Source organism: Embiotoca jacksoni, unplaced genomic scaffold, assembly GCF_022577435.1.
Source record: "Embiotoca jacksoni isolate LCO1_2020_lvr unplaced genomic scaffold, fEmbJac1.0.p SCAF_8, whole genome shotgun sequence".
Classification (NCBI taxonomy): domain Eukaryota; kingdom Metazoa; phylum Chordata; class Actinopteri; family Embiotocidae; genus Embiotoca; species Embiotoca jacksoni.
The window spans coordinates 6,304,590-6,317,544 of NW_027185436.1; the positions used below are offsets into that span (position 1 = coordinate 6,304,590).

General features: G+C 37.6%; 1 protein-coding gene and 1 long non-coding RNA gene across 2 annotated transcripts; one reads left to right on the plus strand and one right to left on the minus strand.

Annotated features, from left to right (window-relative positions):
* Positions 1-125: 125 nt before the first annotated feature.
* On the plus strand, positions 126-9,676 carry LOC138191770 (uncharacterized). The gene is made up of 4 exons (XR_011177750.1): positions 126-364; positions 7,677-7,767; positions 8,008-8,129; positions 9,021-9,676. It is a non-coding gene; the product is annotated as an uncharacterized lncRNA (long non-coding RNA).
* On the minus strand, positions 1,775-11,680 carry LOC138191767 (B-cell linker protein). The gene is made up of 19 exons (XM_069138760.1): positions 11,600-11,680; positions 9,140-9,165; positions 9,009-9,043; positions 8,881-8,918; positions 8,528-8,621; positions 8,350-8,417; positions 8,205-8,253; positions 7,999-8,091; positions 6,579-6,607; positions 5,782-5,818; positions 5,535-5,610; positions 5,269-5,299; positions 5,037-5,073; positions 4,824-4,920; positions 4,603-4,640; positions 4,348-4,391; positions 3,797-3,865; positions 2,626-2,784; positions 1,775-2,464 (listed from the first exon to the last, which is right to left on the minus strand). The coding sequence occupies exons 1-19, from the start codon at positions 11,606-11,608 to the stop codon at positions 2,348-2,350; spliced, it is 1,146 nt and encodes a 381-aa protein (XP_068994861.1). The 5' UTR covers positions 11,609-11,680; the 3' UTR covers positions 1,775-2,347.
* Between the last annotated feature and the right edge of the window lie 1,275 nt (positions 11,681-12,955).

Genomic DNA, 12,955 nt, shown 5'->3' on the forward strand with positions numbered 1-12,955 from the left:
TACGTCCTAATTTATTGTAAGTGATGATTTCGCATAAACAGACTGTGTCGAATTTATTTTCCCTCACCAAAGCTGTCGATATAAGAGGTCGGATTTGCAGTTTGTACCCCTCCGCCGCAGCCCCTTCCCCCTTCCTTTGCTCCAACTTCGAAATCAGGGCTCTTGACATGCGCCCCACCTATGCATGATTTCTTCAAGACTAAAAGACATTTAGTCATCTTTCCAAGAAAAAGTGTCTCGTAGTATGGATGACGCACAGATGTGAGGACTGCTGACGTTACAAAGCGTTCTTCCAACGAGCTGAAGCTGCATCTTTTTAACTTTCACAGGATCCCTACTTTCATCACCATCAACGTTATGCCCGGTGAGCAGCAAGTAGTGCACAACTACATAACATATGCGAAGCTTAAATCAATAATTTTCTGTATAATGAATTGCCCTAAAAACAATTTCTGTCCTTATGCAGTGTTAAATGTAGTCCTATGACTGTGGAGGCATTTAATGCTTATGGGTAAAAATTGGAAAACATTCTGAAAGTCCGTGTTTGATCTGTTTCAAAGTCATAGACCACTGCGATCATCAGCTGTCAGTTCGTTGTTTGTTTGTAAAATTCCTCCTTTCACAGGAGCTCACATACACTATAAGTGAGTATTAGGCACAGTACGTGGACGACACAGACATCATAAAATCAAAAAGCTCCTGCTCCAAAGGTTTTGACTGGCATGGTTCCTGTTGCTATTAAGACATTTATATTTAAACTACACAAATAAGGGATGAGGGTTAACCTGGAGTTGAGGCAGTATGTTTCAGTGTTAATGAATGAAAGTCTTTTTGGGGCACGCTGGTGATCAAGGGGTGTAAAATGATGATTATGTAATTAAAATGTCTGTGATTTCCACAGCAATTGTAAAGATTACACACAAACAAAAGCAAATAAACCATTCAACTTAAAATTAAATTTAGTCTCAGTGACCGAACAAAAACAAGTTTTTGTCACTTCTCAAGCACTGATTGCACAAGAAAGGGAGAGTATACAGTGCAATGGGTTCAGGTTCAGTTTGTCATCCTCTAACTGAGCTTCAAGATGGCCCACATCCATCTGCCAAATTACACCGGCTGCAGGAAGTTATTTAGTCCTCATTTACACAACGGGTTTATGCAAATGAAGAAACTGTCATTGAACAAGCTACAAGCCAGAGCTGAAATCTACCATGTGACATGATGAGATGACTTTAAACTGTGCTGTTACTATCAGTCAGTTCTAAAAACTAAAGGACATGAGAACATGAGTGTGTGCCTGGAGTGTGAGGCTGATATGCAGTACAACTTGGCACTTTATAGTTTGGGTTTAGTTCATGGGTTGATTTCAGTGATTATTAGTTTTCCTTAAACAAGTTTATATGGATGAGAGTGATGGAAATGTACGATTTAACTCTGGACACACACATATTACTCTACCATGTGGTATTCTAGGTCCAAGATTTATGATTTGGTCTCAAAGAAGATGGTTTCACCCTGACAGGAAGCAGGTGTAGTAGTGTCTGGTGGTCAGCAGCTGCTGAGACATAGCTCAAAAACACATACACACTTCCTGCTCCTGAGGACTCTCACTAATAAGGGTCCATCACAAGCCGAAGTCTGACAACAATGGAGGTTTGAGCTCATTCAAAGGATTTCATCAAACATCAATCCTTCTTAATGTACTTAATCTTCTAATTGATCCACACACACACCACACAGACCAAGAAATAAAACACACAAAGTAAAACAGCCGTAATTTGGTCTGTATTGCACAGTATATACAACATCACACTAAATAGACTCAAAAAGTCATTCAACTGAACTAGGGAGTAGATACATACTTTAGTTTAAATGAGTGATTCATACAAACCTTTATGTCAGGGGTCCATTATGATGTAAATAAGCAGAAGGGAAAAAGTGATTTTTCAGTTTTGGTCAGTGAAAGAAAGTTATTGCAAGAGAATAATTTCTCCATCCAATAGCTGAAACATCCAGACTGAATGACTGTTACAGTAACAAAGTGGCAGTTTCCTTTTCACTACAGTTAACCTACAATATTTGTTAAAATGATGACATGGTGAAAACAAGAAAAATGACTTGCTATGTTGCTGTCATATCACAAAGGCTGCTGTGAGTCATGAAGGATTTTCAACATCTTTTCAGTGCATTGAAAGTTTGTCTCTTTTCACTTATTAACAACGCAGTACCTGTTCTGTATGCCAGATGTCATGGAGGTGTAATTGCAAAAGAGAAATTTTCATCTTGTGGCATTATGCTCCTTGACTCATGTCAATAAAACATGGGAGAGGTTTGTCGTAGTGTAGTTTTAAGGACGTACAGGGTGAGTTAAATGTGCGGTGTGCTTGGCATGGCTCTTGCTGTCAATCAGAAGCAGTTGGTTATTCTTGTGGTGAGAAATCATCTCGTCGAGACTGATGAAAATCTGACAGAGACGAAGTAAAAGGGAGAAAGGTAGTTAAATAAAAAGCCTGATATTCATACTGAGCTGCCATCCTTTTACAGCCCTACTGTCTTTGTCTTCTTTTTCACTCTCTCTAACAACAGTAAGCTTTCTTCTCTTAAACCTGTTCTTTTTGCCCTCACCTCTTCGTTCATCTTGCCCTCCTTCCCGAGAGCGTAGCCTTGTGTGTCCTCCATGAAGCGGATGGGTATGTTGTACACTTTCTGCTGGTAGAGCACAGCGAGGGTGTACGGCTGGTGGGTACTCTGAGCCGAGCTGTGTCGGATGAGGAAGGCACCGTCCTGCAACACAGAGAAAGATAAATAAAATAATAACTAATAATAAATTATTAACTAGAATTACCACCTTGCTGTTTTATGTCTCCGCCAACTGGTCAATTTGCAATCAACATCCACGTCTGTACTGACTCATGATATATGCAGTGAAGAAGGAATCCTTGGATGGCCAATAAAGTTGACTGGCAGGAGACAATGTTTCAAATATGGATGTTGCTGCAAAGAAGCTACAGATTCTAAAACACTGATGCTTCACAAACATCTTTACACAGAAGATTTATACCATCAGCACAGTTTCAAAGTGGACTCCAAAGATTAGTGTCACCAATTCGGTATCCAACCAAATGTTAAATATGGACAAAATCTCTCCTTCTGTTTCCAAGTTGAATAATGTATTTTTGCACAACCTTTTGATGTCATTGACCTTTGACCTATTGCAGCTAGAGCTGCAACAGCTAAATGAATTGCTTATTTGATTAACAGAAAATTAATTGACAACTAATTTGATTATTAATTAATTGTTTTGAGTATTCTTTTATGAAAATAAATTCTAAAATGATCAGTTCTCAGCTTCTTCTATGTGAATATTTTCTGGTTCCTTTAATCTTTCATAATAATCAACTACTTATCTTTTATTTGTTGACTACTGGTTGCAACAAAAAAAGACATTAGGTGTCACTTTAGGCTTTTGGAAACACTGGTTGACATTTTCCTCCCTGTTTTAACAATTTAAAGAGAAAATATTCAAAAGATTAACTGATAATAAAAATAATCATTAAGACTACAAACAACAGCCGTACAGCCCTGGAGGTGTCTGACTCATGTTTGGCTTTTGTTTTAGTTTTGAGTTTCAGGAAAAACACACACACATTAACAGATTTCTTCATTGTCTGTTCAACACCTTTGCCTTAAGCTCCTGTTTTTGCTTGAAAATAAATAATAATTGTGTTTGAAATAACCCACTATTCCTCAGCTGTTTATTTCACCATGAAGTGAGACATAAACCAATTTGGTTTACCTTGTTGACTCTCTTTAAGAGATCCTCGGCTGTCTTTCTGTTGTAATCTCCAGCAAACCATTCTTTGTCCTGAGATATGCAGGGAGAGACAGCAAATATATCAATAACTGTGTTTAACAGTGGTGGAAAGTAACTCAATTTACTGAAGTACTCACTATACATACTGTACACTAGCTGTTGTACCGGTTACTCCACTACATTTATCTGAGATATATAGTTTCTCATTACTTTTGAAATTAAAACTTTTAACAAAACTCTGTACAAGACAAAAAGTACTTGGGGCCGCTTGACATTTCAGATGTCTGGAAGCTTTTAGATGTTCCACCAAAAAGACGTTTTCCCTCTAAATACAGATTGTTTCATTTAACAGTATGAGGGTCAAAGAGGTCATTTCCATAAACATTTTAATAAAAGTCTTGCAACCTTTAATTACATGTTTGAATGCAGGACTTTTACTTGTAAGTGAATATCTTTGCATTATTGTATTTTTAGTTAAGTAACATTTTTGAGTACTTCTTCCACTAAAGTTTCTGTGCATATTAATACTTTACCTCATTCCCAGATTGCTTAGTTATCCTCATACCACCATAGGAGCCTTAAAACAAATAGAAAACAGGTTAAGTGTCATGTACAAGTTCATGATAAATCCATGTTTGACAACTCCCAGATGGTAAAAAAAAATAAAAATAAAAATAAAAAAAAAAGCAAAACATATCTGGATTACATCAAAGTAAGAATCCAAGCAGACCCCCAAATTAACACAGTCATCCCTCAGGATTTGAAGATTTTAAAGAATGTGAGCTTACCCACAGGTTTAGTGTCTGCCATAGGAGGGTTTGAAGGGCTGGAATGAATTAAAACAAAAATGGGTAATATTATACTCTGGGTTTAATTCTGATGTAGTCGTGCAATTGCAGATGGGGTCAACTGCAAAAACAAGCTGGAAATGAATGCAAATCACCGCAGTTTTACATATTTCATCCGTCTGACAGACCTGTCCATCCTCTCTGTACTCTGCAGCTCTTACCTTGGTTTAGCTTCCTTTAGGTTCGCTGGCAGAGGCGGCTTAACACTGGGGGTTGGTGGGGGGAGTTTGGTGGGAAAAGTGGCACGTCTCTCTTCAACTGACGGAGCGAGAGAAGCAGTGTTTAAAGTCTTCATCATCATCAAGAAAATAGTGTCTTTCAGATGTGATTTGTAGTGATTTTTTTTTAATTAGTAAAGAAGATGTTGTCCTGACCTGTTTTTAACTCATTCAAGGAAGGCAAGAATGAATTCTGAAAGGGAGGAAATACAAGTTTCTGCTGTGTGACACTGCTGAGTTTAATTTCCGACGCAGGAAATGGAAATACGGAGCAGGAATGAAAGCTTGAATTTGTTATTCAGCCTCTGTCTTGACATTCTTACTTCAAATTGGGACAGAGTTTAAGGAAATGACAAGACTCAGCACTGAGATGAATAGACACACTCACAGACTTTGCTCTGGGAACTGGAGGCTTCATCCTGCACACAGTGAGAAGGTTCAATTTTATTGCATGTTTAGCACCAGGAATATACAGTATAATGACACTACTTTAACTACTGCATTTGTGTCTGGCTGCAAAAAACACAGGAGCATCATGGGACATAGAGGGTGAAGCTAAGCGAACATATTACATCACAGGTTACAACAGATTAGAGAATAAAAAAGATTAGGTGGTAGGATGAAAGCTGCGTTGACTCAGTGAGGTGCACTTACATGGGTATGGGAGCAGGTACAAATGTCTTGGGAGATGGAGGCACCCTAAGTGGCCCACGTGGGGCAGGAGGGCAAGCTGAGGAGCAGGCAGAAAGGAAATTATTATTTTTATCACACTTTGCATCATCTGGAAATGAAATCTTGTTGTCTTTCACTAAATGTTTCAATGTAGTCACTAGCAGCACTCACTCTCTCATCAATCACTGCTTTGCAAGCTTGAAATCAACACCTCAGAGATGCAACCTACCTACTGTTGGCTCTAAATAAAGGTCATCATTATCTTCCTGGAACACAAAATGACAAATATCAGGATAGTACAGAGGACCATTAGCTGTAACATTCATTATTATTTATGCGTATGCACATGTGAATATACTGATTTATCTAAGATTTATTGCAAGTTTTTAGGAGTATTTTTAGGAATTTTTAGGGAGTATTAAGTTCTTTAGACCCCTCTCTATAAATGAACAAGTCCTTGTTGGAAGCATCTCTGACCAAAAAAATGTCAAATGGTCTTTTAGGCCCTGCGGTGCTCCAGGGGGGTAGCTATCAGTACATTCATGTGCTCTCATAAAGGTAGCAGCATATAAACGGCTGCTTAACTAAGTCTATTTTTTTTAAATGCCCCCCTAGACATTGTAGGTGACTCCTTGTGCTTCCTCCATGGGAGTAAACCCCTCAGACTGAAAGAGATGTCTGCTGTCTCTTTATTTTGAGTTTCTTTCAGTGTCACTCTGCAGGAATATTATGTAGATATTGAGTATCAAAAGACTCAGGCGTAGAAAAATACACAATCAGAACATCAAACTTTTAAAGATGTTAAAAGTCGCTTAAAACAGATGCTCTGACCACTCAGACTTTTCAATAGTCAATGTTTGCTGCAGCTGTCATCATAATCCGCTGCATCAGGAAGCTGTGGGCTGCTTGTTGATGTATGAGTCTATTCGTCTTACAAAAACCTCTTTGTTAACAGAAGCTTTTCAACACATGAATTATGTCAGTGAACAATCTTGATAATGAGAAAAGTTAACAAATTAAAGTCACCTGTTCTTCATTTGGATCCAAATACACATCTGAAACACAAAAACAACATACTGCTAGTGGTCTTTGTTGTGATATCACACACACACACACACACACAAAGATTAACAGTCCACACAGTCAAACACAGAGTTAGATATTCAGTTAAAGGACTAATGTGGAAGTGCCTCATCTATTTTTACAGCACAGCCCTCAGTGATTTGACAATGAATGATAAATTGGAGAATATTTCAATGTTCTGCCCCGATATAAATCAACTCCACTACACATCAACAGTACATATTTTTTAACCGACTATATTCATTTCACAATATACTCAGCACTGTATACAACATTTACATTTGCCTGACTTTTATCAATTGCAACATAAAGTAATCTACACATGAATGCATCATTATAATCCAGTCTATTATGGTAGAGATGGTACTTTCTTACCAATGCTAATATTTCAGTACTTCAGTAAAATGTTTGAAAGCAGGATTTTTACTTGTAACAGAGTTCATAACATAACTAAATGTATCTATATATATATGTATAAATGTATATTTATATATATACACACACACACATATATATATATATATGTACATATATATATCTTACATTAGAAATATTACCAAAAGAGTAAAGACAAAAAGCAGAAGAATGAAACAGAACTGGACAAAACTAAATATGGTGATTGTTTTCCTTTAAACAATGCAGGAGATATTTTAACTTTGATGAACTGTCATTTAGACATCACTTTGTTCTGTCTTACCAGTCTTGTAATATTGTCTTTTTATGGCTAATTAGATTATTCTGAGATGTTTGAGGTGTCATAGAAAAGCCTCAAGGCACTGCAGCAGTTGGGCTCAGACGGATATTCAAGCAGAAAATGATCTTTTCACTTCAGCAGCATCTTCAGTGCAGTGACTGGGGATTGCTTTGGTGTTCTTCCAGATCACTTTGCAATCAGTATGTTAATGGTGATGAGTTTCTGAGTTACTTAAGGTGCAGCTCAATAGCACTCCAGTAGGGGGCACACTCTACTTTGTCTCAGTCACAGCTACAAAATCTGCTGCTTAATTTATGGCCAGATGTCCTTTTATTTATTTGTTCCAGACAAACTTCTGTTGCTGCTGGAAACAATACACAAACATTAACATTTCACAATGAAGCACCACAAGGATTTGATCGGATGATCAGCAACACGGTGAGTTTACCACTGCTGCATTTACGTAAATAGCACATGACACATAAAACAAATTTATTTTAGTGTGTTTGGTTGCCTCATTAAGTCCTTTCTTTTCTACCTTCCTTTCTCTCTCTCTGTGTGTGTGTGTGTGTGTGTGTGTGTGTGTGTGTGTGTGTGTGTGTGTGTGTGTGTGTGTGTGTGTGTGTGTGTGTGTGTGTGTGTGTGTGTGTGTGTGTGAGATTACTGCACCTTCCTCAGGGACTGGAGCAGGGGCTGAGCGGACAGCAGGAGGAGGCATCATCTTCTTTCTCCCAGGCTTCTCATTTCTATCTATCTCCGGCGCTGGGAGGCAGAAGGACATGTTAACATGAAAGGAAAAGGTAGAAGAGATGAAGAGTGATTGGACACACAATAAATGAACAAAATCAGCAGTTGACTACAGATCATCGACTCACGTTTCTTGGTGCTGGGTTCATAATAGAAATCCGCACGTTGTTGGGGTTTCTGGAGGACAGAAGTGTAGGATTTTAAAACATCCTTTAATGACAGGTGAAGAGACACACACACAAACAGACTGCCAGGACACTGAGTTGTTGTTACCAGGTGTTTGGATGGTCTGGGTGGAGGAGCAGCCTGCCTCTGTGGGCCTGCAGAATTGGACGACCTTTCTGCAAAAAATAGCATTAACATTATTTTGAGGAAGAAGATAGTTTTCTATTCTCCAGTAGGTATCTTTGCTGAGCAGGGATTCAAAATGTTTCTGAACTAACAGTATTACCCAGATAAATGTCCTCCTCCACTTTTCTCTGTGGGACTTTGACAGCCGGACGCTCACAGGGAGGAGCTTCATACATATCACCTTCCTCATCATCCTGTCATGGGACAAAAATAATTATAGCTCACAAGACTGTGACTTTTTATACATATATGGTTTGGATTTTGATTCTGTTTTTTGTTCTTGTTTTCAGCTTTGTGTTTCCTGTTTTATTTTGAAAGCCACCTTCCTCTTGAGTCTGTCTCGTTTTATTTTTGTGTTTTTCCCACCTGTTATTGCCTTCATCTGTGTGTGTTGCCCTTATAATAATAAGTGGATTAAGCTTGTGAAAACATCAACTTATTTTTTCCACTTACAAACTCATCCTGGGGCCACCCAAATTCTGCATTGTTGTCTGAAACAGATAAGATATGACAGACATGTATTAGTAAATACTAGACAAGAGGCATCAACGCAATGTTTCAAAAGGGAAATAAAATCTCACCCGTTCTTCTAGGGGGAGCTGGAGGTCCACTGTGTCTGAAAGGAGAAGAAGAAACAAGGTTCGAACTAAATGTGCTGCAATGATCTTTACGGGAGAATAAATGAAGTTAATGCCTCAATCATTATACTTACAGATTCTTCAGTTTTCCAAAGAAGCTCTGAAAAACACCAAAAATTTGCAACGGTTTTAAAAACCAAGTAGAAGCAGAGACAGGAGCAGACAGGTGGGTTCAGATATTTATGTGTGACACAGAGGCACAGATCAAACATTCCTCAACTGTGAATCTGGCTATTAATTATTTACGTTTAATTATTTATCAACTTTATCTATCAGCCTGCAGTCACTGCTGCTCTGTGAGGAAGGCCACACAATAATTACAATAGAGCTTTATTAGTTGGGAGCAGGGGAATAAACTGTACAAGTGCTGCTCCCAGCTATATTGTAAAGGATTACAGAGGGGTTTGTTTATATATCAAAACATAATTTGCAAAACATTTTAGTCCTAAAACATGTCAAAAAAAAACGTGTGGCTGTTAACAGTATTGTTTTGCTTTTACCACTAAATATTTGTTCCCATACTTTGACTAAATGTTAAATGGGGAGTAGAGATCCTTTATTCTCACTGTAACTTATTTTGTCTTTTATCTTCATGAGTAATCTGTATGTCTTTTACATGCTACCGTTAATTAAAAATCAGTTTTGTTGCAAAAGAAAATTATCAATTAAATCACAGGTAAGATCGTCTGCAGGGAAGTAACTGAGGTTAGTAGGAGGAGGTGGAGATGAACACACACGACAAGCGAAATCAGGAAGAGGAGTTTTTGTCACAGTGCCAGCGATGTGAAGAGGAAGTGTTGAGGTAAAGTGAATGATTATAGGCCGACAGAAAGTGAGCTGGGTAGAGACTGCATTATCTCTCACACATTGGCACACAACATGTCAGTTAACAGTTGCTTTACTGTTGATAAATGGGGAGCAGGTGAGAGGAGCTAAAAGAAAACTACATCACTGTTCTTCTATTTGTGACCTTTTCCTCTCGCAGTTGTTACAAAAATATACATTTTAGAGTTGAGTCAAGTTACAGTGACAATGTGTTTGTGTGAACTGCAGAGTTGAGCTTCTACCTGCTGTAACTTCTCTCTGATGGGACTGTTTTAGATTGTGTACAGGCCGGTCAGAGAAATGTGTTGTCGGTGACACAGAGCGAAGAGCAGGAAAAAGGAAAAAAGTTGTGCAGCGCAGCGATATCTAATGCAAACAAGGACAAGACACACACCATTCAAATGTTTCACTGTACAGACAATAGAAAGTGTGTGTCCGTTATCACAAGCAATTATACAATATGCAATTATATAATAATCAACTACCTTACTATGATTTTACTACTGATTGACAGTATTCTTACATTTTTCATAAGTCGGCAAAGTTGACCAAACAGTGAATTGTGATGTTATTTTGGAAATAATAATATCCACAATAGCTTTAGTGTTGTCACACATCATACAAAGAACTCCTCCAACCACAAAACATCTCATCTGCCTGAAATGTCTGCAGTAGACAAGAGGATAATGAACTTTGTCATATCAACAGAAAGGTTCACAAAAGAGTCCGTGTTACCAAAATCCCATCGGAAAATGCTTGTGGATAAATATCAGTATGAATACAACAATGTTCATGTATGGTGTAGAGTTTATGTGGCATAATAGGGTAGAGTGTAAAAACTTTATGAGCAAACGTCATATTCAGACGCATGCTCGCTTTTAAATGAAATTTTTCTTTGACTCACAGTTATCTTTGCAAAGACTTAAATTTGGGAACATTGGAACTAGACAACAGATGTAAAACTCTGCAAAAAATATCAGCACTATCATTCAAAGTTATAATAAAAAGAAAACAATTCTCTCAGAATTAGAAACAATCTTTTTTCTAGTCAGAGAAGTTGATTTATCTGTGCTTGAACTATTAAGTGAACACAGCGCCCTCTAGACTCGCTCATGTTCACTGAAAAGAGTCTAAAATTCGGATTTTGTTTTTTTAAGTGATAGCGACACTTGGAAAGAAAATAAACTACATTTTACTGATATGTAGAAGTGACACAGTTGGGTCTAACTGAAACATAAACCTTCGAAATGTACACCAACATCAACTAGGACTCATCTTTGTGATCAAAATCCTCGTAAATTACATGGAACGTATTTGTTTGAAATCTAATACATTTAATTTATTCACCAAAAAATAAGGATTTTCTGGGGCATAGTTTAGAAAAGAACAAACAGAAAGTTTAATAAACTTGTTAAACCTTTGATGGGACTTTTATATAACATCCTGAAGGTAAACATTTGCCTTCAGATTATATTTAAACACTAGCTCTCTCTATTTTTACTGTTTGCCCTCACACTCCCACACAATCACGACTTTAACAGTGTAGATGCCATCATATCTTTCCCCCATTCAGAAAAAAATGCTCAAAAGAAAGTACATATACATGGAGGGTTTACAGAGGGCTTCAACTACACCTGCTCACTTCCTTCTTATTCCACCCATTATCAGAATTTAGACCAAAATAGGACAAAAATAAAACTGTACTTTACCATTGTCATGATTTGGAGTCGAGTCTCACAGCTCAAGTCATAAGTAAATGTCTTTGTTTCCGTTCTTGGATGCAAATGGTTTTAAAGATTGAAAGAGTGCGATGCAGCGTGAACGTGAAGCAGCTCTAGGTGACCTCATTTGCATTTCCTACCTGTGTCAGAGACAGACAGCCTCACCTGCTGCTCTAATGTCTGCCTTTAAATGAATTGCTGCACTACACATGGCTCCAAAATTCCCTACTGCACCCTCTTAATGGTCATCTAGCCAACTGAATGTGGTATCATTATCTGCAACTGGAAAATAAACTTCTTTGTATCCATTGTGCTATCAAAAGTGAAAATTAAATATGAACTTTTAAATCAAATACATGTCAAGGAAGTTTTTTCTTATAATTAAGTAGTTAAGCAACACTGATGATCAGATGGCAAAGAACTCAAAAAGAGCTTACTGTAATTTACACCTTTAAAACTACAACAATTTAGCAGGAACAAACAAACAGTTTATTGCACTTATATAATTGAAAACAAACTGCAGCCTCCAAAATGAAGTAGCAGCTGTAAAAAAACAGATGCAAAACATCAACACCTCTCTAAAAAAAGTGATCTTCATGAAAGTAGGGTTGATTATAGGACTGCTGTATTAGACTGCATTCATTCATAAGTAAACTACAATTACTGCCTCATCATTGTTAAACTCTACCAACTCATCAAGTTGCAGTTAACGTCCATGTCTGAGACTTTGAAGGAATCCCTGTGTTCACATTTTTGGCCTATACAGCTGATTGACAGTAGACAATGAATCAAATATAGATGTTGCTTCACTCACACCTTTAACCCGACAGCACAGAAGATCTATACAATCACCACAGTTTCAATGTGGACAGTCAAGATTAGTGTCACCAATTCTGTATCTGACGAAATGAAAAATGGGGTCACAATCTCCCCTTCTGTTCCTAAATTATGGCTTCACATTCACAAGACAAGGATGGGCATGAGGTAACAGTGACCTTTTACCTTTGACCAAAATGTAATCAGTTCACTCGTGAGTGCCAAGTTTGAAGAAGTTCCCTGAAGGTAAGTCTGATGTATGGAGTTCACAATAATAGGATGGATAAAATATTTTCAGTTCATCTTTGAGTCAAAGAACGTTTATGCTAAATTTGAAGAAATTCTCTCAAGGCCTTCTTAAGATATCAACATTCAAACGAGTTGGACGAGTGGGAGGTCACTGTAACTTTTGACCACCATAATTTAATTATTCTTTATCTTTGGTCCCAAGAAATTCCATCCAGAGATATTGCGTTCACAAGAAAAGAACAGACAACCTGAAAACACAACGCCTCCGGCTGTGGATAT